At 40.2% G+C, this 24262-nt stretch overlaps 1 protein-coding gene across 5 annotated transcripts; it reads left to right on the forward strand.

The window, feature by feature from the left end:
* Positions 1-795: 795 nt before the first annotated feature.
* Positions 796-24262, forward strand: dazap1 (DAZ associated protein 1). Of its 5 annotated transcripts, XR_009789239.1 has the most exons (13): positions 796-1063; positions 3006-3046; positions 6581-6747; positions 7133-7198; positions 9206-9313; positions 9503-9551; positions 12696-12778; positions 17082-17229; positions 17416-17448; positions 17882-18031; positions 18664-18828; positions 19062-19286; positions 23460-23597. XR_009789239.1 is itself a non-coding variant. In XM_061778199.1 (12 exons), the coding sequence occupies exons 1-12, from the start codon at positions 1032-1034 to the stop codon at positions 23624-23626; spliced, it is 1206 nt and encodes a 401-aa protein (XP_061634183.1). In that variant the 5' UTR covers positions 816-1031; the 3' UTR covers positions 23627-24262. The 5 variants fall into 5 exon arrangements, 4 of the variants coding, with proteins under 4 accessions (XP_061634184.1, XP_061634185.1, XP_061634183.1 ...); XM_061778199.1 differs by lacking the exon at positions 19062-19286 and having other exon boundaries at positions 816-1063; positions 9209-9313; positions 23460-24262; XM_061778198.1 differs by lacking the exon at positions 19062-19286 and having other exon boundaries at positions 820-1063; positions 23460-24262.

Below are 24262 nucleotides of genomic sequence, written 5' to 3' on the forward strand. Positions count from 1 at the left end.
TCATGTTTGAGACTACAGATAGATTTTAAAGTTCTGCTAATGGTCTTTAAATCACTAAACGGTTTAGGTCCTGAATACATGAATGAAATGCTAATGGAATATAAACCCAGTAGGGCTCTGAGATCGACAGACTCAGGTCAAATAGTGGACAGTGCAAACATGGTGAAGCAGCATTTAGCTATTATACTGCACACAAATGAAATAAGCTGCCAACAGAAGTGACGTCAACCCCAAGTGTGCATGTTTTTAAACCCAGGTTAACTTTTAAATGATATTTCTTGCATTGTACTCTGTTTTAATTGTATTTTTATTTTATTTTATTTTTCTCTCTCTTTGTTTTAAATGTTTATACGCAGTTTTTTTCTTTGTTTTTAAATGCTTTTAATCATGGTAAGCACATTAGGTTACCTTGTGTATGAAATACGCTATATAAATATATTTGCTTTGCTTTGCTTTACAGCAGAATGGCATATGAACAGAGCGAGCCAATCACAAGTGTCGGTTTAAGAAGGTTTTTGCTGTTATTTTCAAATGTAACTACCATTGTAATGGAAATTTCCAAAAGCAACTGAACTTAACAACACATTGCCTCACAGTAATGTAATGGATTACAATTACATAATTGAAAACAAATTAAATTACGTAATCTCGTTACACGTAATTTGTTACACCCCAACACTGTGCATGACAAAATTATTAAGTAATTGTTAAAAAAAATAAAATGACAATAATCCAAATAATGTGCATCATGCCTTGGTCTTTTTGGACATGCTTGTCATAACAAGATTGATTTAGCCCAGTTTGGCACTCTCGAGTTGACCTTGCTCATGAAAGAATCCAACATTTTCACTGCTGTGCTGGTGGTGGTGCAGTGTTCCTTTAAAGGCGGTGCACTCTGCAGTGTCGTCATTGCGCAGAACAGTTTTGAACCAAAAAGCGGAGTGACCTTCCTTCGCTCTCAGTCTGAGAGGGGCAGCACTCAAGCGAGAAGCCGGCCACAGCTCACGCAGCCTCCCGCTTAAGCCTCAGAAATGAACAACAACTTGGTCGGCGATGAAGTCGGGTAAGCTCCTTCCTACGAAGCGGTGTCACAAGGGATTCGGTCGGTTTCGAAAATCACTTTTGTTGTTGCACTCTGTCAGCCTTCTTGCCGAGTTGTCATTTGACAGCTAGCGTTTGCTAACGAGCTAGGTTAGCTCCAGTAAGTTAGCGAGACCGCTAGCCCCTGCAACTATGGGCAAAAAGTGACATTTATGGTGGCATTGGCGCGTACGGTATCTTAAGACGAAACGCGCGACTTCGGCGTTGGCGTCTGGCGCATTGCCGGTCATGGAAATGTGCTAAAGTGTCACGTTATTCACTTATGCCGGTTGTTTTTCCCCCCCCCCCCTCTCGGTTCGAAGCATCTGAGCTAGCCTAGCTAACGTTCGCCAGTGTAGTCCAAGTCTGTCTGACTTGACCAAGAGGACACTTAGCGGGCACCGCAGGAGGATTAAGCATCTCTTCTCCCGCTCGTCCTCCACCGTTGGTACAGTCGTCAAGTCGTCAAGTCTGTCGTCGACCACACTGAATGGAACGAGCTTAATAGTGCGGATGATAAAAGTGCTCTTGAAGTTGAAGCGTCCGAGCGAAACGGTCTGTGTACACCGGGAGCATCTCTCCGACCGGGACCACGTACCGTGCTCAGACTGGATACAGCCGGCTCCAGCCTGTTTCATGTTGGTTATACCTTTACAATTTTGTCACATCTGGACGGTGAAAACGAACATACGTGGCTAAATGGCTGTGAGAAAATGTGACAAAAGCATGTGGGATTTTTTTCCTCCCTCTAAAACTATGCTGTTGCCACCTATGCACCTGATTCTTTATTTCAGTTTACACTTACTGCACTTAAATGTTTACAGTGTACACCTGTCTACTATTTACATCGGCGAACCTGTCTGTGTACTTGACTAGTTGTACCTCTGTCTGACTTTGCACTAATGTGCTACATTGTGTACACCTGTGTACCTCAGCATTTACACCAGTGTATCTGACTGTGTACACGTGTACTTTACTGTTTTCATTTGTGTACCTGGACATGTACACTAATGTATTTGACTGTTTATGCTACTGTACTTGATTCCGCATGTGTACTTTACTGTTTACATTCGTCAGCCTGACTGTGTGCACTTATGTACTTGATTGACTGTATATAAATGTACTATTCTGTTTACACCTTTTTACTAGACCTTTACGCCATACCGACTGTGTACTCTTAAGTAGTTGACTGTCCACACGGGTTTACCTCACTGTGTGTACAGATGTGTTCTTTACTGTTTCCACCTGGGTACTTTATTGTTTACAATGGTGTACCTGACTGTGCACTTATTTACTTGACTGTACCTCTGTATCTGACTTTTAAACTAATAGGTGTACACAGTGCAGCACATGTACCTGAGCATACTACGCCCGTGCATCTGACTGTTTACAACTGTGTACATATGTACTTTACTTTTTCCGCCTACGTACTTTCTTGTTTAATGTATCTGACTTTGTGCACCTTTGTATTTGACTATGTACACCTATGTAATTGATTGTTTTCACCTGTCTATCTGACTGGGTACGCTTACAGTATGTATTTGGGTGTTTAAACCTGTGTACCCGAGTGTACAATTGTGTTTTTGACTGTTTACACCTGTGCAACTGACATTGCATCACATTTGCGTATTTCACTGTCTACACCTTTGTGCCTTTCAAGTTACACCTTTGAACTCCCTGTCTGTATGTGTGTACCTGACTGTGTACACTTATGTATTTGACCGTTTACATCATTGTACCTGATTGTGTACACATTTGTATTTGACTGTTTACACTTGTGTACCTGTCTGTGTACACACATGCCCCTGAGTGTGTGCACTTATGTATTTGACATTTTGCACCACTGTACTTGACCTGACTCTTTACACTTATACGTACAGTAATTGTGAACCTGTGATGGATTTTTTTTTCATTTTCTTTTGTAGAAAATTATTTGTTGGTGGCCTAGACTGGAGCACCACACAAGGTATGCATCTTAAATATCATTTTTAAACAGGTGACTACTCAGATCATTTGTATGCAATGTGTTGTAAATAAACAGCCATTTGTCTCTGGGAAGTAGTAGCACATTTTGTTGTCGTACAGGAGGAATTGGCTTCTAGCTTATTAGGACTGAAAAAGGTTGTATAAAAGCAGAAGGGATTTTTGTCTCATTTTTCCTGGGAAACCAGAACCAGAGCTGAATGTTGAAATGATTCTTGTTTTTTACAATCTTTTTGTGTGATGGCCCTAAAACTGTGAACAATTGTGTGACAGCGTATTGAACGTACAAGCATGATGCATATAGCTGATTGAAATAAGTCTTTGGGGAAAATGATGCTGAATGATAAATGATAAATAAAAACAGAATACAATGATTTGAAAATCATGTTGGACCTATATTGGTGGAAGACTGGTTAGCAAATCTGCCTCACAGTTCTGAGGACCGGGGTTCAAATCCCGGCCCCGCCTGTGTAGAGTTTCCATGTTGTCCCCGTGGCTGCGTGGGTTTTTCTCCGGGTACTCCTGTTTCCTCCCACAGCCCAAAAACGTGTGGTAGGTTGATTGAAGACTCTAAATTTCCCTTGTGTGTGAATGGTTGTTTGTTTATATGTGCCCTGCGATTGGCTAGCGACCAGTTCAGGGTGTACCCCGTCTCTCGCCTGAAGATAGCTGGGTTAGGCTCCAGCACGCCCGTGACCCGAGTGAGGATAGGCGGTACGGAAAATGGATGGATGGAAAATGATATCATTTGAATAGGTGTTTTGTTTAATACAACCCCAATTCCAATGAAGTTGGGACATTGTGTTCAACATAAATAAAAACAGAATACAATGATTTGAAAATCATGTTGGACCTATATTTAATTTAATACACTACAAAGACAATATATTTAATGTTCAAACTGATACACTTTATTGTTTTTAGCAAATAATTATTAACTTAGAATTTTATGGCTGCAACACGTTCCAAAAAAGCTGGGACAGGGTCATGTTTACCACTGTGTTACATCACCTTTTCTTTTAACAACATTCAATACATGTTTGGGAACTGAGGACACTAATTGTTGAAGCTTTGTAGGTGGAATTCTTTCCCATTCTTGCTTGATGTACAGCTTCAGCTGTTCAACAGTCCAGGGTCTCCGTTGTCGTATTTTACGCTTCATAATGCGCCACACATTTTCAATGGGAGACAGGTCTAGTACCTGCACTCTTTTACTACAAAGCCACGCTGTTGTAACACGTGCAGAATGTGGTTTGTCATTGTCTTGCTGAAATAAGCAGGGGCGTCCATGAAAAAAAACGTTGCTTGGATGGCAGCATATGTTTCTCCAAAACATGCATGTACCTTTCAGCATTAATGGTGCCTTCACAGATTTATAAGTTATCCATGCCATTGGCACTAACCCAGACCCCTACCATCACAGATGCTGGCTTTTGAACTTTGCGTCCATAACAGTCCAGATGGTTCTTTTCCTCTTTGGCCCGGAGGACACGACGGCCACAATTTCCCAAAACAATTTGAAATGTGGACTCGTCGGACCACAGAACACTTTTCCAATTTGCATCAGTCCATTTTAGATGAGCTTGGGCCCAGAGAAGCCGGCGGTGTTTCTGGGTGTTGTTGATAATTGGCTTTTGCTTTGCATAGTAGAGTTTCAAGTTGCACTTACGGATGTAGCGCCAAACTGTATTTACTGACATTGGTTTCTGAAGTGTTCCTGACCCCATGTGGTGATGTTCTTAACACGTTGATGTCGGTTATTGATGCAGTGCCGCGTGAGGGATCGAAGGTCACAGGCATTCAATGTTGGTTTTTGGCCTTGCCGCTTATATGCAGTGATTTTTCCAGATTGTCTGAACCTTTTGATGATGGTATGGACTGTAGATGATGAAATCCCTAAATTCATTGCAATTGTATGTTGAGGAACATTGTCCTTAAACTGTTCGACTATTTTCTCACACACTTGTTCACAAAGAGGTGAACCTCGCCCCATCTTTGCTTGTGAATGACTGAGCAATTCAGGGGAGCTCCTTTTATACCAAATCATGGCACCCACCTGTTCCCAATTAGGATGTTCCAAACAGGTGTTTGATGAGCATTCCTCAACTTTCTCAGACTTTTTTGAAAACTGTCCCAGCTTTTTTGGAACAAGTTGCAGCCATAAAATTCTAAGTTAATGATTACTTGCTAAAAACAATAAAGTTCATCAGTTTGAACATTAAATATCTTGTCTTTGTAGTGTATTCAATTAAATATAGGTTGAACATGATTTGCAAATCATCCATCCATCCATTTTCTGAGCCGCTTCTCCTCACTAGGGTCGCGGGCGTGCTGGAGCCTATCCCAGCTGTCATCGGGCAGGAGGCGGGGTACTCCCTGAACTGGTTGCCAGCCAATCGCAGGGCACTTACAAACAAACAACCATTCGCACTCACATTCACACCTACGGGCAATTTAGAGTCTCCAATTAATGCATGTTTTTGGGATGTGGGAGGAAACCGGAGTGCCCGGAGAAAACCCACGCATGCACGGGGAGAACATGCAAACTCCACACAGGCGGGGCCGGGGATTGAACCCGGGTCCTCAGAACTGTGAGGCTGACGCTCTAACCAGTCGTCCACCGTGCCGCCGCAAATCATTGTATTCTGTTTTTATTTATGTTTTACACAACGTCCCAACTTCATTGGAATTGGGGTTGTACAATCCAATTCAGGTAAAGCTTGAACGACTGTGTGACGATAACGTATTACAGAGTGTTTGCTAATTTTTATCAATGGAATGAGGTTTAAAGCATTGTTTCTTTCAGCACTCTAAACTGGATTCTTGTGTGACCTTTTGGCTTAAGAGAAATTTAAATGTTTAAAATCGTTCTCAATTTACATGAGTTTTGGTGAATGTTTTTAGTCTACAGTAGTTCCACAACCTCCTCTGCTCTAGCTTGTGTCGAGCTCTGCACTGGCGCTTGCTCGTTTGACCACTGTGTAACTTTGGACGTGTGTGTCTTAACGGCACTGTACCATAAAGATCACAAGCACAGCACTGTGGAACTCTGCTTGTTCCCTTGGCATTGTCCGCAGGGCTTCCCAGCAATGAGAAAAGCAATTACAGACTCCTCATTTGTTGTAACTTGCTCATTTCGGCTCAGTGGGTGTGTGCTGACATCTCAGGGTGGTGGCTTGTGCTTGGTGCTATGGAAGATGGCATTGGGTCAGGCCTTTAGGAATTTGGATACATGACATCTCTGTGTTTTCATATTATGTTGTATTTATCTAAAAAAAAAAAATCAACATTGCTTAACTACAATGACTAAAAGCAATATAGATGTTAATTTGTTTTTTAACACCGATCTGAAGGTATTTCCCTAGCTTCATAATCATGTTGAAAGCATGCGTCTACCCCTCGTGTTCAGGAGACAAGCAGGGCTTAGTCATGTCTTTCATAACCATTTCACATTTGCGGTGTTCATGTGTTGTGTTGTGTTTTATCATTATTTTCTTGTTTTATCTTCTGCCCTCAGAAACCCTTAGAAACTACTTTTCACAATATGGGGAAGTTGTGGATTGCGTTATAATGAAGGACAAAACAACAAATCAGTCACGAGGCTTTGGTTTTGTCAAATTCAAAGACCCCAATTGTGTACGGACAGTGCTGGAGACGAAGCCACATAATTTAGATGGCAGAAATGTAAGTATTTCATATTAAAAGGCTTGTGAAACAATATGTGTATATTTTGTGACATTTTGTAGTAACCAGTTAAACTGAACTGTATTTGATTATTAACAGTAGCTAAATGTTTGTTAAGTACAAGTGTATTATGTAGTATACCCGTTCCTTGCAAAGACTGACATTTGTTTGCCCAACAAGACTTACCTGTTCAAAGTCAAATTGACCAGTTTGGCAGTTCACATTGCAATTCTGACTGCATAGAAACACACAGTTAGTTTCCTGAACTCTATCATGTGTTAATCATGAGAAATGCAGTATTTCACCAACCATGTATTCAGATAATCCAGTGTGAAAAACATTTGACACACTCAAATGGTTAAACATGTCCTCTCTGTGCTGTCAGATTGACCCGAAGCCATGCACTCCTCGAGGAATGCAACCTGAAAAGTCTCGATCCAAGGAAGGCTGGGTAAGGAGAATCTGATTTCTTCTGGCCAGACAATGCTAGGTCTTTATCCTGAAACAATAGAGTAGTTATACGGATTATTATATAGTTGTAATAATGAGCCACAAGTTCGCAACTCAAGACACAGAGAAACCAAGGCTGGTTTATTTTGAAAAGTTTAAGACCATCCTATTGTGTTTTTGTCAAGTCATTTTTGCACAATCCTGTTCACTAAGCAAGCAAGAGACCAACAAACAGAAACCGTTATTAGCGATGCACCAATGGGTATCTCTGCGATACCAGCTTGTCATATACTATACTATTCTGTCCTCCCTGAGTGTGCGGTGTGCAATTTGGCAGTTAACAAACAGTTCTTGAAAAAGGGCCAATGTGTGCTCAATTCAAGATGCTGATTGACCCTCCCACTTCAAGTTTACAGTAAAACTAACACAAAATTAAGAGAATTACACATTGTTAATTTAAGCAAACACATAGCTTCGTCTTGTAAAGGTATAGATACATACATAATACATACTGCCCCCTTGGCCGCCAAAGCGAGCACAACAGAAGCAGAACATACAGGCTACCTCCGGGCAACTGGAAGAGGATTATTCCGTGTAAATAAGAACTCAAATCAACTCAACTTTACTTATAGAGCACTGCAAAACTGCAGCTCTAACAAAATGCTGTACATAATAAAGAAAAAAAACATGAAACAATTAAATGAAAAAAAAACAAACAAAAAAAAACATAAATGTTATATTCAACCCACGATCAATAAAAGTTTGTGTTTCTGAACAATATTTGATTGCGTGTGTATGTAAGTGCTGTATTTGGGTGAAACTTATGCCATGTACAATAAAAGTTTGTGTTTTGAACCATATTTGATTAAAACAAAACACATTTTCATCAAAATTACAAGACATTATGGCATTATCAAGTATCAGTGCTCGGTATCAGCGAGTATGGAAATGTACTGTAAGTACTCGTACATCCATCCATCCATTACCGCTTATCCTCACTAGGGTCGCGGGTGTGCTGGAGCCTATCCCAGCTGACTCTGGGCGAGAGGCGGGATAGACCCTGAACTGGTCGCCAGCCAATCGCAGGGCATATATAAACAACAACTATTCCCACTCACATTAACACCTACGGGCAATTTAGAGTATTCAACTCAATCTGCAAAAAGTGGTCTCTATCGATTCTTCTTTCTTTCATGTCATTTCTCAGGGTTATGGCTCAGTTTTGATTGACAGTCATTTTTTTTCCAAACATTATCTTTGTTATTGTGTTTGCAGTGGTGTAGAACAGGACTGCACTAAGAGCTGTTTCTAATATTTAGGTGATTTAGATGACGATGAAGGACCTTATAATATGATTGAAACCAAAAGATTGCAAAAAAATCAGAATGTCTCAGGAACAGCCTTGACTGGCCTGTGACTGGCACATTAAGGAGGTATTTTCTTTGCTGTGACAGAAATGCCCCATGAACGTGGATCATAATAATATAATTAACTGCTTTATAGCTGTGAAGGGGATTGCTAAAAGGAAATGTGTAAGTGTCATCACAGAAAAAGAAAGCAAAGTGAAAAGAAATTGTACAGTGGCCACCACTCAGGGATTACAGACATGTTGTCTCATTGAGTAGCAAATGAGTAACTAATTGCCTTTTGTCACATATTTGTCTGCAAGCATGGGCTCTGAATGTCAGAGGCTATTGTAAGTCTCAGTGTTTTACTGGCAAAGCAAAAGATGCATTTGATTAAAGTCTTTCTTGTAGGAGCAGCCTCAAGCCTTTACAGTTTGAGTGCAGTGCACTGCGATTGTGAAGGGAGTGAGTGGAGGAAGCAGTGTTCCCTGATCTGTGGAGACTAGTGTTTGCATTGACATGACATGTTAAGAATTATACCCCAGGGCAAGAGGAGAACCTAATTTCTTTTGCACTGCCTGAATAGATGATGGTTCAGCGGGCCTTCCCAGAGGGATCTTTTAACAGACACTGTAATCCATACACTCCTTGTTTTCTTTCAGAAGGGCAGCAAAGCCGATAGCAATAAATCAAAGAAGATATTTGTAGGTGGAATCCCCCATAACTGTGGCGAGCCTGAACTCAGGGACTATTTCAATAGGTTCGGAGTGGTGAGTATGCTCAATGACAATCAGTTCATATTAGTTTTAGGACTTTTTGGACACATTGGGTCATACTTGTGTAATGAAAAAGCACATTTCATGGAATGGGAAAGAGCAATCTGATATTTGTCTTCATTTAGGTAAACAAAGGACCTTGCCTGCTTTTCTAAACCACTCTTTCCCTTTGTCCAATTCAAGGTCACAGAGGTGGTAATGATCTATGATGCGGAGAAGCAGAGGCCCCGAGGTAAAAGCTGATCCTGTTTTCAACCCTCCCTCCCTCCATACCTTACCATCTTAAATCTAATGACAAACTATTCTGGCCCAAAGAGAAACAGACCATTCAACTTTAAAAAGTACCCTCGTTTTAATCACTGCAGGGCATTAGTGTTTTTATTTTTATTTTTTTTGGGAGGGGGCACTTCCTGTCTGTGGGCACTCCATTTGAGGTCATACCAAGCTATATTAGTATACACAAAATAGACAGAGAGAACACATCAAAAGCTATCGCAAAAACACTTCTTAGTCTCTCCTGTCTGGACCCTTTTATGTCAGTGTTCCATTTTTTTATTTTTATGACCTTTAACATGACGAGACTGATGCACATTTTAACTCAACTAACATTATCTTGAGTCAATCTGATGACCATCTCAACATTCATCCATCCATCCATCCATCCATTTTCTGAGCTGCTTCTCCTCACTAGGTTCACGGGCGTGCTGGAGCTATCATCGGGCAGGAGGTGGGGTACACCCTGAACTGGTTGCCAGCCAATCGCAGGACACATACAAACAAACAACCATTCGCACTCACATTCACACCTACGGGCAATTTAGAGTTGTCAATTAACCTACCACGCATGTTTTTGGGATGTGGGAGGAAACCGGAGTGCCCGGAGAAAACCCACGCAGGCACGGGGAGAACTTGCAAACTCCACACAGGCGGGGCCGGGGATTGAACCCCGGTCCTCAGAACTGTGAGCAAGACACTCTAACCAGTCTCCACCGTGCCACCTCAATATTCATCATTAAACTAAAAAGAAATCATCCCATATGAGATTAAAAATGTCAAAATTCTATATTGTATACATGTACAGTGTGTATATGCACATATACAGTACATATTATACCATATTATATTCTATATTATTAGTTTGCGTTTTAGTTCTTAAGCAGAACCTCAGAACAGGCTTTTGAACACTGTAACATTTACTGTATCTGTTACAACTGTTGTTTGACTTGTTGAAAGTAAAAGGTAATGCAAACTACCAAACGTCATAAAAACATTCTAGATTTTGGCTATCTCCATAATAGCCCATTTAGAAGATGTTTTAAGGAGTCATAGCCTTATTTTTTAATCTAGAGAAAAATAGGGAATGCAAAAAGTTAATGGCAAGTTGTTAGCAGATGCTTTGGGAGGCAAAGCATCAACGAAAAGGGGAGACATTAGAGGTAGCCAGATGGTCAATGTGCAAAAAGCACTGGGAACAGTTTGAGTTCCAAAGAGGGATTTTTCCTTCAAAGGGGCCTCCATGATGGTGATCTTGTATTTCCCAAGAACTAGGGTTTATGTGTTTGGTACTGAAAAAGGCGTCCATCCTAATTCCCTGACAGTAGACGCTTGTAGCGTGAATTGCCTCACTGGGAATCAGACCTGCCACGGGCAATGTTTGTGTCGGCCTCTGCCCGCTGAGCTCCAGTCACGTCTGTTTCGTCTACATTTGTCCTACATAGCAATGATGCTGCGACCAGTGACCCACAACATGTTTTGTTACGGTTCCTCCTTCACTTCATTTACCCTCTGTTGGGAGAGAAAGAGAGTAGTTTGTCATTGGAATTTAACATGATGCACCAGTTAACACCATTGCACAGTCTTTATTAATGTAACTTTAAAACATTAAAATCATTAGCTGTTTAGTCTCTAAGTTTTCTTCACCTTGATTTTGCACATAAATGATACATGTACATTAACTGGCATAGTATGTTTTCCCAAATGTAGAAATTTAAGTATTTTTGTAAGTGAGCCGTTTCTATTTTTCTTTCTCTGCCCCCCTTCTCCTTGTGAATTGTTTGAATGTGATTAACTGTGTCTCTTAAGATTTGTCTTTTCTCCTTTAGGTTACTGTACATTGACTGGTACCACAGAGGTACAGGCCAAACTTTTGAAAATGCCCAAACATTCAATCGGTCATTGGGGTGTACACAAAGTCGTATCTGTTGTGAACTGGGCTGAACGTCTTCTTTGTTTTTTTTTTGTTTTTTTTGTGTAAATTAGTTAAAGAGTAAGAAAATGCATATATATTTAAAATAATTGTTGTCACAGTATAATAATAATATAGCACAGAATGAGTAATTTATTATGCAATAAATCCAGTGTCAACACAAAATATTCCTTCAACTAGGAGCAAAACGTGGTTCTAAATTCAGATTGAGGACAGGACATTGACAGATGTTATTAATATGAATAGGCCACATATCTTGGGGATGCTTGGCTAGAGGTCTCTAAAATCTCTGTTGTCTCTTAGGACGTTTAAGCGGATTCAGGTTAGGTCCCCAAGTAGAGGAGTAGTCAACCTAGTTCTGCCATAGTGGGAAATTAATCAAATTGAAAGTAGATCAATGTAGCACTTTAAAAAGTATTGTTACAGTTTGTCAGATAAAAAACATTTTGTATGTTTTTTTTTTTTTTTTTGGCGCAATCTGTGAGACTACTTTTAAGACGTAAATGTTACTTTTCTGTTACATTCTTGCAACTTATTTTTTGTGTTCCGGATTATCTTTGTATATGCCCCATGAAAACTTCAGAAACAAGTCATTTTGTGAGATGTTATGGCCTATATCTTTGTGTTACCATCTGCAGTGTTTTATTGTACAATTTTGGCTTATCCTGGCTGACTCAAAGTAAAATATTAAATTTGGGAAAGCTTGGAGAAAGCTTTAGGCATTCTACAGTTTGTTTTTCTCCATATTTTTGTAATGCATTAACAATGGCTGCCACGAATGTGTGCTCCAAAGCAAAATACCCAGGACAATTCAAGGTGGGGTTTGGATGAAACCGCATCAAATATGTATATGTAGTAGTATTGCTGTATTTGCTAGTATTAGATTGTATTATTATACAGTAGATGCACTAATATTTATAAACAAATCTTCATTGTTCATGTCTAACAGTCAGTTATTTCTTAAAATGTTAGAGTAATGTTTGCTTCAAACCACCAGGCTGTGTAGCGTTGGATTTTGTGTTGTTTTGTGTTTGTGCGACGTCATCCAAACCCTACGAGCCTCTTGCTCAATCTTGATGGATCCTCACTCTGCCGAAGCCCAAAACTGTTCTTCATCTTGTGTTGTCACAAACCCCCTGCTACCTTGATTCACTCTTGGTCGTTGGCTAGGTTTTGGATTTATTACTTTCGAGGCTGAACAATCAGTGGACCAGGCTGTCAACATGCATTTTCACGACATCATGGGCAAAAAAGTGTGTAGTTGTAGTTTTATTTTAACCTTGAGATAAAACAGAGGCTTGGACGACTGACTAAATTACAGTATAATGTGAGTCTGCTTTATGTTTGGCTCATTTTCAAGTTCTGCTCACATTGCAGAATCTTACAATTTGGCTTCCTAGTTTCATGCTCAAAACAGCATTTTCTCTATACACTGACAAATGCTGTCATATTTCAGCATTTCAGATCTTGTCACCCAAGGCTCTGTTTAAAAGTGACCACTCCTTTAGGATGTGTTAGGTGTAATTGAGTTTACTCAAATGTATTCTCAGAAGTAATTAAATGAAAAACTTTATCAAAAAACCCTTATATACGTTCATGCATACGTAATTGTACTGTACTGTAATTCAAAATATAAAAATCATTCACGACCCATTGAATTACAGTATATTATTCACCTAAAGGATTGGTCCAATGAATTCTGTTTCTTTTGTTTTTTTTTATATTTGGTTGGCAGGTCACTTCCACGTCAACATGTCTTCTTTTACGTTATTAAAAACCTGAGTGACCTCAATCAAAGAATCTCCATACTGTGTCCATCCAACTTACAAATACTAAATACTTTTGCAGGTCTCTTTATAATCACAGTTGAGAAAATAGTTGTTAATTTATTTTTTCATTTCTTTGTGTATGCCAGCTGTATTGTGTTTGGAGTAGATAAGTGAATCAGATTATGGCAAACCTTCCACTGAGAGAAAATAAAATAAGTCTCCATAGAGCAATGTTTAAGGGCATCCTCTTATATTTTGGCATTGTTGTTCATGCTGTGCGGCACGTTGGACAACTGGTTAGAGCGTCAGCCTCACAGTTCTGAGGACCCGGGTTCAATCCCCGGCCCCGCCTGTGTGGAGTTTGCATGTTCTCCCCGTGCCTGCGTGGGTTTCCTCCCACATCCCAAAAACATGCATTAATTGGAGACTCTAAATTGCCCGTAGGCATGACTGTGAGTGCGAATGGTTGTTTGTTTCTATGTGCCCTGCGATTGGCTGGCAACCAGTTCAGGGTGTACCCCGCCTCCTGCCCGATGACAGCTGGGATAGGCTCCAGCACGCCCGCAACCCTAGTGAGGAGAAGCGGCTCAGAAAATGGATGGATGGATGGATGTTGATGCTGTTTTATGTGGCAAACATCACCCACCTGGAAGCTTGTCTGTGGAAAGGTAAAACCATACCCAATGTACTGCAATTCAGATTGGTCTTAAACAATTTAAAATGTAGTAATACAACATCAATTATATCCACTCTGTCTGTTTCCACTTAAAAGTGGCAATTGACTCAGTTTAATCTTTTTATATCAAATGTCTGACTCAAAGTAGGCACCCATGATATCTATCCATCCATCCAAAATGTCCCTTTCCTATATCTAGGTTGAATCCAATCTCATTGATAATGGATTTAGCTCAACCCATAAACTCTCCAGTTAGACACCCCCCCCTTCACTTTGCCCTGATTTTTGAGCGGGCATCAAGGCTCAACTTAATCCATTGTTCTAGACTTGACATTACCTTACACTGGGACTGAGGGTGCTTGGGAGGTTTGAGTTACAAAATTAGAAAATGGGGCACATCAAACTGAGGACCAAATCCCAGTTCTGCTGTTGGGGACTTTACAGAAGTCATACTATCCATCACACGAAGCTGTGATGCCCACGGGAGAAAGTGCTCTGGTAGCTGCCGGCGGCAGCGGGGGCCACTACCAGACGTGCGCGTAATTGGGTCGACAGGAAAAAAAAAAAGAGAGAAGGCTTGGGTTGCCAGCAACACCTTTAAAGCTGGGTGGAATTTGTGATTCATTTTCCTCCTGCAAGGTGACCCCAATAACTCAACCCCTCAGTCTATTTCTGGTCGGCTCCCCCTTAGTTGCTGCCCATTTCCTTCCCTGTTTGTTGCAGTGGCTTCTGCCTTGTCACCCAGTTTTGTTTTGTTTTCAAAATGTGTCTCTCACCTTAGGGTATGCAATGTACTGTGAATGCATCCATGCTAAGTAGATAAGAACACAGTGGGGTAAAAAAGTATTTAGTCAGCCACCAACTGCAAGTTCTCCCACTTAAAATGTTGACAGAGGCCTGTAATTTTCATCATAGGTATACCTCACCTCTGAGAGACAAAATGAGAAAAATAAAATCCAGGAAATCACATCTGATTTGTAAAAATCAAATTATTAGCAAATTATGGTGGAAAATAAGTATTTTGTCACCTACAAACAAGCAATATTTCTGGCTCTCATAGCCCTGTAACTTCTTCTTTAAGAGGTTCCTCTTTCCTCCACTCGTTTATCCTCTATAATGGCACCTGTTTGAATTTATCAGTATAAAAGACACCTGTCCACAACTTCAAACAGTCACACTCCAAACTCCACTATGGCCAAGACCAAAGAGCTGTCAAAGGACACCAGAAACAAAATTGTAGACCTGCACCAGGCTGGGAAGACTGAATCTGCAATAGGTAAGCAGCTTGGTGTGAAGAAATCAACTGTGGGAGCAATTCATAGAAAATGAAAGACATACAAGACTACTGATAATCTCCCTTGATCTGGTGCTCCACGCAAGATCTCACCCTGTGGGGTCAAAATGATCACAAGAACGGTGAGCAAAAATCCCAGAACCACTCGGGGGGACCTAGTGAATTACTCGCAGAGAGCTGGGACCAAAGTAACAAAGACTACCATCAGTAACACACTACGTCGCCAGGGACTCAAATACTGCAGTTGCAGACATGTCCCCCAGCTTAAGCCAGTACATGTCCAGGCCCGTCGAAGGTTGCCAGAGAGCAATTTGGATTATCCAGAAGAGGATTGGAAGAATGTCATGGTCAGATGAAACCAAAATAGAAATGTTTGGTAAAAACGTAACTTGTTGTGTTTGGAGGAGAATGAATTAATGAGTTGCATCCAAAGAACACCATACCTACTGTGAAGCATGGGGGTGGAAACATCATGGTTTGGGGCTGTTTTTCTGCAAAGCGACAAGGATGACTGATCCGTGTAAAGGAAAGAATGAATGGGACCATGTATCGTGAGATTTTGAATGAAAACCTCCTTCCATCAGCAAGGGCATTGAAGATGAAACGTGGCTGGGTCTTTTAGCATGACAATGATCCCAAGCACACCGCCATGGCAACAAAGGAGTGGCTTCGTAAGAAGCATTTCAATGTCCTGGAGCCAGTCTCCAGATCTCAACCCCATGGAAAATCTTTAGAGGGAGTTCAAAGTCTGCCCAGCGACAGCCCCAAAACACCACTGCTCTAGAGGAGATCTGCATGGAGGAATGGGCCAAACTACCAGCAACAGTGTGTGAAAACCTTGTGAAGACTTACAGAAAACATTTGACCTCCGTCATTGCCAACAAAGGATATATAACAAAGTATTGAGATGAACTTTTGTTATTGACCAAATACTTATTTTTGCATTATTTGCTAATAAACCAGACTGATTTTTATTTTTTTATTTTTCCTGATTTTGTCTCTCATAGGTGAGGTATACCTATGATGAAAATTACAGGCCTCTCTCATCTTTTTAAGTGGGAGAACTTGCACAATTGGTGGCTGATTAAATACTTTCCCCCCCACTATATACATAGGTTTGGTGACCTCAACTGTACCCATCAACTACCAAATGAAACCACGAAGAAAGCTTACGATCATTAGTCATACTGTTTTTGTGTCCAGCTGCAGAGATGGGTTTTATTGGTGTCATTGTCACTTTTTATATTTTTAACCAAGTTTTACCTTTTGACACAGTATGAAGATTCAATTTTATACTGAAAAATGTTCATTTGTTCTTTCTGCATGTTTACCTTCTGTTAGAGTTGAGATACAATTTTCTCTCTACATCCATCCCCCCTTGAAACTTATTCCAAGTAGAATAAATTGAAATTCTTCATTTGCTTTAGCTGGAGAAAGGTAAGTCGTAACTTTAAATTAGATTACTGTCCTTTTTATAGAAGGCAGTTAATTGAATTTTTAAAAAGGCTATGTTTCTCAGGTGCGTTAAATGTTTAGATCTTTGCAAAATATTTCATAAAAAACTCCATTGAATTGTGATTTTTTAAATTTGATTTGTAGTACCTGATACACATAGCTCTACTTGTCTCCTGGTTACACAATAATGTTGATTTAGACATTCGATCCATACTATTGTCCTAAAGAAAAACCTTTGAAATTGGCCCCATACAATGAGATATAAGTCTTAAAATTTGGGTTAGGACCGGTCTGACTAGGTGGGGGACTTCAAGGACCGTTTACTGGTGTTACCAAATGTGTTCTCCCTGTCCTTTGTCCAGGTTGAAGTAAAGAAGGCAGAACCCCGTGACAATAAAGCTCCTGGCCAGCTAGGCCCAGGCCAGTGGGCACCCAGGACCATCTTGAGTGCAGCAAATGGTTGGCCAGCACAGCCTGCCCAGGGTTGGCAACAGCCTTATGGGCCACAGGGTGAGTGTGAAGAGGCAAATACAGAGGCATTATTAGTGTTTTGAGTAAAATGTACTTTTCTGTGAAAATGATATATCTTACGTATATTTAAAATCTCAATTGGATTTTGTGAACAACTCTGTACTTGTCAGAGGAAAATTTTGCCCTTTGTGTTAACCATTTTATTATTTTGTTTTCATCTTGAAGGCATTTGGGTTTCCACTACTGGTCAACCTATAGGTAGGGTCTCAACCTTCCCTTGCCAACAACAAAAACAACAACAACAATAATAATGTATTTGCTTATGTTCTGTCCATGTTATAATGACTGAGTCAAGTCCGTTTTACTTTATGATGGCAAAATTACTCAAAATCAAGTGCTTTCACACTACGGCTTCATGGCATGAGTGAAAATAATGAACAATTTTAATTAAAGTTTGTGATGTACTGAGAAATTTACTACACAACTTATAGCTGTTAAAATGGTGATGATGATAGAGGTTTGGTTCATAGTTAATCACATTGCAGAGGACAAATACATGCAGTATGTTACTTACGTCGGTTCTGAGCCAAACCAGACAGGATAATGTGCATATTGTAATTTTAAACTGAGATGGCACATATCAATTTAATAGGAAGTCTGACTAAGAAATTGTTTTTCTCCAATTGATCAGGTGGATATGGACCTCCATTAACAGCAGGCCGGGGAACCCCCACACAGCCCCCTTCACCTTTTAGTGCATTCCTGGTCACCACCCCAGCGGGTAGCTTTGCTGCACCTCAGGCCTACCCTCCGCAGGGCTTCACCACCGCACCTCAATTTGGTGAGTGATGCCTAACATGCTGATTGCAACCACATGGACAATAGTTACATAGTAAAGTAGTGTGAGTATATTAGATGTCCAATTTCTTCCTCAACAGAATGCAGAATCCCCCAAAAATCTTGAGACACTTCATATTCAGGGATGGTCCTTACTATACCAAAGAGTGTGAAGCAAAGATAGTGAGGGTTTCCTTTTCTCGGAGTGCTAAAAAAAAAAAAAATTGTGAGCAAACCATATCTCCAACATTCAATGTTTATGCCGTGGACAAAATAATTGAATAATAATTTGAAAGAAAGCTTCAATTGTCCATTAGAAGACACCCAGATGGTTTGAGTTGTATATTTCAATATATCATTATTGCACAAATTACTAAATTGTTGTGACCCTGTTGTTTCTTTGCCTTTTTAATGTTGATGTACTATTGTATATGTTTTTATATTTTGACAAGACAGAGAAGTACACTTTTTGTTAAGTCATACAGTGGACAACAGCTCATTAAGGTAGTGTTGAACTTGGAGGTATTCTTTTTAAAATCCCCAGTGAGCTGATGACAATTTACTGTATGAGATGTTTGATGTCCAAATCATGATTCGAGAAAAGTCATTGAGTATCATTTTATTGTGTTACAACAGGTTACAGTTTTGGCACTCCTCAAGCAGAACAGTATGTTCAGCAGGTTCCTCCTCCACCTACTACTCCAGGAACTGCAACATTGGGCTTTGCTCCCACCACTACACCAACTCAGGACTTGAGCAAAGCTTCCTCTGGGCAGCCTGACTTTCCGTATAGCCAGTATGGTAAGAAAAGTATTGTATATAGTGTGCCGTGGGAAATATCACATTTTACTTAAGTGCTCAAAAATTATTTCCAAGAAATAATGTATCTTTCTTCATCTATTTATGCCAGTGAGGCAAAGTGACAGACACAACAAATGAAAGTACATACAGTAATTCATGTATCCACTTTTTGTGACATTTTTGTTTGTTGGTGTTTTTTTCAATTGTAAAATATGTGACTTGGCTCCATAAAGGTTGGAAATCACTGGCTTAGGGTCATTGTCTTGTTGGAAGGTGACCCTTCGGCCCAGTCTGAGGTCCTGAGCACTCTAGAGAAGGTTTTCGTCCAGGATATCCCCGTACTTGGCCACATTCATCTTTCCTTCGATTGCAACCAGTCGTCCTGCTCCTGCAGCTGAAAACCACCCCCACAGCATGCTGCCACCACCATGCTTCACTGTTGGGACTGTATTGGACAGGTGATGAGGAGTGCCTGGTTTTCTCCACACATACCGCTTAGAATTAGGGCCAAAAAGTTCTATCTTGGTCTCATCAGACCAGAGAATCTTATTTCTCACCATCTTGGGAGTCCTTCAGGTGTTTTTTAGCAAACTCCATGCAGGGCTTTCATGTGTCTTGCAATGAGGAGAGGCTTCCGTCGGGCAAGTCTGCCATAAAGCCCCGACTGGTAGAGGGCTGCAGTGATGGTTGACTTTCTAGAACTTTCTCCTATCTCCCGACTGCATCTCTGGAGCTCAGCCACAGTAATCTTTGGGGTTCTTCTTTACCTCTCTCACCAAGGCTCTTCTCCCCCAATTGCTCAGTTTACGGCCAGCTCTAGGAAGGGTTCTGGTCGTCCCAAACGTCTTCCATTTAAGGATTATGGAGGCTACTGTCCTCTTAGGAACCTTAAGTGCAGCAGAATTTTTTTTGTAACCTTGGCCAGATCTGTGCCTTGCCACCATTCTGTCTCTGAGCTCTTCAGGCAGTTCGTTTGACCTCATGCTTCTCATTTGCTCTGATATGCACTGTGTGCTGTAAGGTCTTATATAGACAGGTGTGTGGCTTTCCTAATCAAGTCCAATCAGTATAATCAAACACAGCTGGACTCCTATGAAGGTGTAGAACCATCTCAAGGATGGTCAGAAGAAATGGACAGCACCCGAGTTAAATATATGAGTGTCACAGCAAAGGGTCTGAATACTTATGGATGTGTGATATTTCTTTTTTTAATAAATCTGCAAAAATTTCAACAATTACATTTTTTTCTGTCAATATGGGGTCCTGTGTGTACATTAATTAGGAAAAAAATGAACTTTGACTTTAGCAAATGGCTGCAATATAACAAAGTGAAAAATGTAAGGGGGTCTGAATACTTTCCGTACCCACTGTATAACAGTAAATAAAGTACAGTATATGTCCCCTAAATGCCAATTATTTTCTGCCAGTAGTTCTTCACATGGATAAGGACGCATCACTATCCTGCATTTGATTGGCTGGAAAGTTTTGTCTTCAAGTTTTCATAGACAAAGTTGATTGATGTACTACATGAACTGGAACTTGAAGCTAACTACCGTATTTTCACGACCATAAGGCGCACCGTATTAAAAGGCGCAGTCTCAGTTACGGGGCCTATTTCTGTATTTAACACATACATAAGGCACACCGTATTATTGGACGCAGGCATGGTAAAACATACGGTAGCATGCATGCACGCTAAAACATATGCATGCTAGCGTATGTTTTTAAAAAGGCAGCGGGAGCAAAACTGAGTTCGATTGTACTTTATTGAAGTATTTAACAATGTACTTGTTATTTTTTGATCAATCCTCATCCACAAATCCATCAAAGTCCTCATCTTCTGTATCCGAAATAAACAGCAAGTTCTCCATCAAACATGCAGGGTTCCCTCTCGTCATTGTCGGAGTCAGTCTCGTTGCCGGGGGGCTTTTCAGCAATGATGCCGGCTTTCGTGAAAGCTCGGACAACAGTCAAAGCAGATACGTTAGCCCAGGCATCCACAATCCATTCACATATGGTGGCGTAACTCGCCCGGCCGTTTTCCTGCTTTCTCCACTTGCGAACCTTGGATCTTGAATTCTCTCGCGGCTGCTATATTCCGATGTTCCTCTGCGTAACTGATAGCTTGCAGTTTAAACTGTGCTTCGTAAGCGTGTCTCTTCGTTGGTGCCATTTTTGGGGCTCCTTAGCCACACCGATGTTGTTTTGGACAATGCACATACCGGCGCTGTCCTCAGTCACGTCAGTCTTTCCTCTATATAAGCAGCGTGTCGGCAGGAAATGCTCCCAGTCAGTCAAGCGGAGCGCTCATCAAAGTCACACAACAACATTTACAGATTTTGGAACTCGGTGCACACATAAGGAAGGCGTGCCGCATTATAAGGCGCCCTGTCCATTTTGGGGAAAATTTAAGACTTTTATGTGCGCCTTATGGTCGTGAAAATACGGTACATCCACATCATACAACACTTAAACAAATCGACTAATTATTGCAGTCATTTACTTTCTTCAGCTCATATTCATTTAGAGGAAAGGTGTACAGTATAGCTCAAAATACACTGGTGTCGTAATACAAATTTAATATTTTCCGTGACCACACTTTTAATTCAAAACATTTGTATCTCAAATCATCTTTCCCCATTGAAATGAGTGGAAATGCCATTCATCCGTTAGAGCCTGCCATCACAAACATTTTTTGTTTTTTAATAAATGGAAAAAACACTCTATAATATTGTGCTTCATAAAAACATTGAGTAATAACACCATTAAATAGAATGTAAAGAATTAAACAGTTTGTGCATCATGATTTAATGCTGCAACCCAACTCATTGTGCTGCTCCTTCTGGTGTGCCCGATTTGGAGGCAGTATAATACTAGAGTCATGCAGACAAAAACAAAAAAGAATAGTACTGGGTAGGATGCTGTAATATTCGTCATTTTTTGTAGAGGATAAATAATATATGCCTGTGAGTATTGTTATGTCTAAATGTGTTGCTCCACCATTTGTATTCAAATATCTGTTACTTGTTCACTATTTACTAAACCGCTGCTTATTGTGAAGTGCGTTGAATTGAGTTCAATACCACAATCCAACGCTCGTATCTCAAGTTTGCTCTCGCAAGTCAAAGCAAAAAATCGGCCCAATGACGACACGTATCTGAAAAATCTTGTAACGTCGAGTCACTCATATCTCAAGGCACCACTCCAGTTGCATGGAATATTTTGCATATTTTATAGAACCAAGTTTGTGTGTCAATAAAGGCAGGCGGAACAACTAAAGAAGCATTTCTTCACTACTATAGTATCTGTTCTATTTCTGCAACCTGGTTCTTTGCCTTTTTTGCAAAGTATTTTGCATGTACATTCAAACTACTGCATGTATAGTAAAACGTGGCCATTGGTTGTGAGGGTGTTTGAAAGTAATTTACATTCAAGTTAGCTGTCAGACCTCCAAACGTATTATTGTCTCCCGCTGTGGCTGTTCCTTTACGATACCAAGACAAATCCTATTTTATTTTATTTTTGTCTTCTCTGCATTGCTTTGGCCGTTAACAAAAAGGATGCTCTAATGGTTAGAATTACAGTATGTTCATGGCTCAGTTGTGTTTTTGTATCAACAGCCTGTTTACCCAGTACTTTCCCCTCTATGTCCTGATGCCACAATATAAATGAAGTCATATAAATTGCTGGCCAATTTAGAGGACACAGTTCCCGTGCATTCAGAGACAACCGTCTGCTAGTCTGTTGGTCTTTTTATTGTTATTTTTTATTTTAAAGCAAGTATGAAAAGTCCAAAATGTTTCTCTTTGTTGAATTAGTTCTTGTTGCTCCAATTCCAATCATTATAAGGTTCCATGTATCAGTGTTTGTGACTTAGAAAACTTTGTCCCGTTGAAAAAACAAAACAGAAAAAAAACTCATGACCAGCAAGATTTGGTTTCTTTACAGACTGCTTGGCTTTCCTTTACTGGGTGTCAATGATTCTCATCCAATTTGCAGAGGTACTCTCCCACCTAGTGTCCACGTAGAAGAATGTCACACTGATTGGTCAGGATGCTTTTACCCCTGAGGAGTTTGTAACGAGCAAGCTAATATGCAACTGACATTGACTGTTTTTCATAACTTCAAAAGGCAAGAGTACCGTTTGCTAGAATTTTTTTTTAATTAGCATAGCCTAAAGAGGACATTTTTATACCCAAACTGTTTTTTTTTTTTTAATTTTTAGTTTTACATGATGTATTTTACATTGGGGGAGTGGCATCACAGTTTTTAAAGACCAGGGTTTGAATCTTGGCTGTGGCCTTCCTGTGTGGGGTTTGCATGTTGTCCTGGTGCTTGGGTGGATTTTCTAATTACAAAAACATGCATGTTAGGTAAATTGAAGACTCTACTGCCCATATGTGTTAATGAGTGTGAATGGTTGTTTGTCTCCACTACGTGTCTTGCGATTAGCTGTCGACCAATACAGGGTGTACCCTGCTTCTCGCTGGGATAGGCTCCAGCTCACCCACGACCCTAATGAAGACAAGTGGTACTATAGAAAATAGATGGATGGATATTTTACATGTTCGATAATTGTCAATAGTCAGTTCATCTTTCATTTTCCCTCAAATTTCCCTCATCCACTGCAGGCTACGCTCAGGACCTGACTGCATTCAGCCACACCTTTGCAGACCCATGTCAGACAACAGCCTCATATGTCTCAGCACAGCACGCCACTGCTCCACAGTCAGCTGCCAGCGCGTTTGGAAGAGGGCAGAACCACAACGTGCAAGGATTCCACCCGTATCGACGTTGACTGTAACTTTGGGACAAAGATGTTATCTACATTGTTAAACAAAAATAATCTGGGGGGGAAAGGAGTCAGGAAAATGTGTGGTGGATTGTTCTATGGATTACTTCGAATGCCCATTGTGAAATGGAAACCTTAATGAAAGTCAGTTTGGTCAAAAGAGTTGTAAAAATATTTTTCTTTACCTAATTCAAGGAAAATTCATCAGAAAGATGCTTTTATTGTTACTTCAACAATGTTTTATAGTAGAACTACAACTACTTTGCAATAATTTTGATTGTCTTGTTGAACACTAGCACATAGTCTATATGGAAAGAAACTTGCATATAAATATGTATATTTATGGTTGACACAAATGAAAACAGGGTTTTGCATTTCCCCAGTTTTAAATTCTAGGGAAATTGTTTTTATTTGGTCAATATTGTTTACTTTCTGAGCCTTTCAAGTTTGTTTGAAATTGAGATTATAGATATATATTATACACAAACTGTGCAATTTTTTAAAAAGGGATTTTGTACTAAAATGTACACTTTTGCTTTTTTTTAATTTTATTTAAAGATGTAGACTTCCCTCAGGTGGCAGTTTTGGGTGCGTTTTGCACTAATGCAAAAAGGAAAAAATATTAAAAAACAGTTTTAAAGA

The sequence above is a fragment of the Phyllopteryx taeniolatus genome, chromosome 7 (genome assembly GCF_024500385.1).
Source record: "Phyllopteryx taeniolatus isolate TA_2022b chromosome 7, UOR_Ptae_1.2, whole genome shotgun sequence".
Taxonomy (NCBI): Eukaryota; Metazoa; Chordata; class Actinopteri; order Syngnathiformes; family Syngnathidae; genus Phyllopteryx; species Phyllopteryx taeniolatus.

Coding starts and splice junctions, on each gene's coding strand:
- dazap1 (XM_061778198.1), top strand. CDS start 1,032: ATGAACAACAACTTGGTCGGCGATGAAGTCGG. Junction 1,064..3,005: donor TTGGTCGGCGATGAAGTCGG/GTAAGCTCCTTC, acceptor TTTCTTTTGTAG/AAAATTATTTGTTGGTGGCC. Junction 3,047..6,580: donor AGACTGGAGCACCACACAAG/GTATGCATCTTA, acceptor TTCTGCCCTCAG/AAACCCTTAGAAACTACTTT.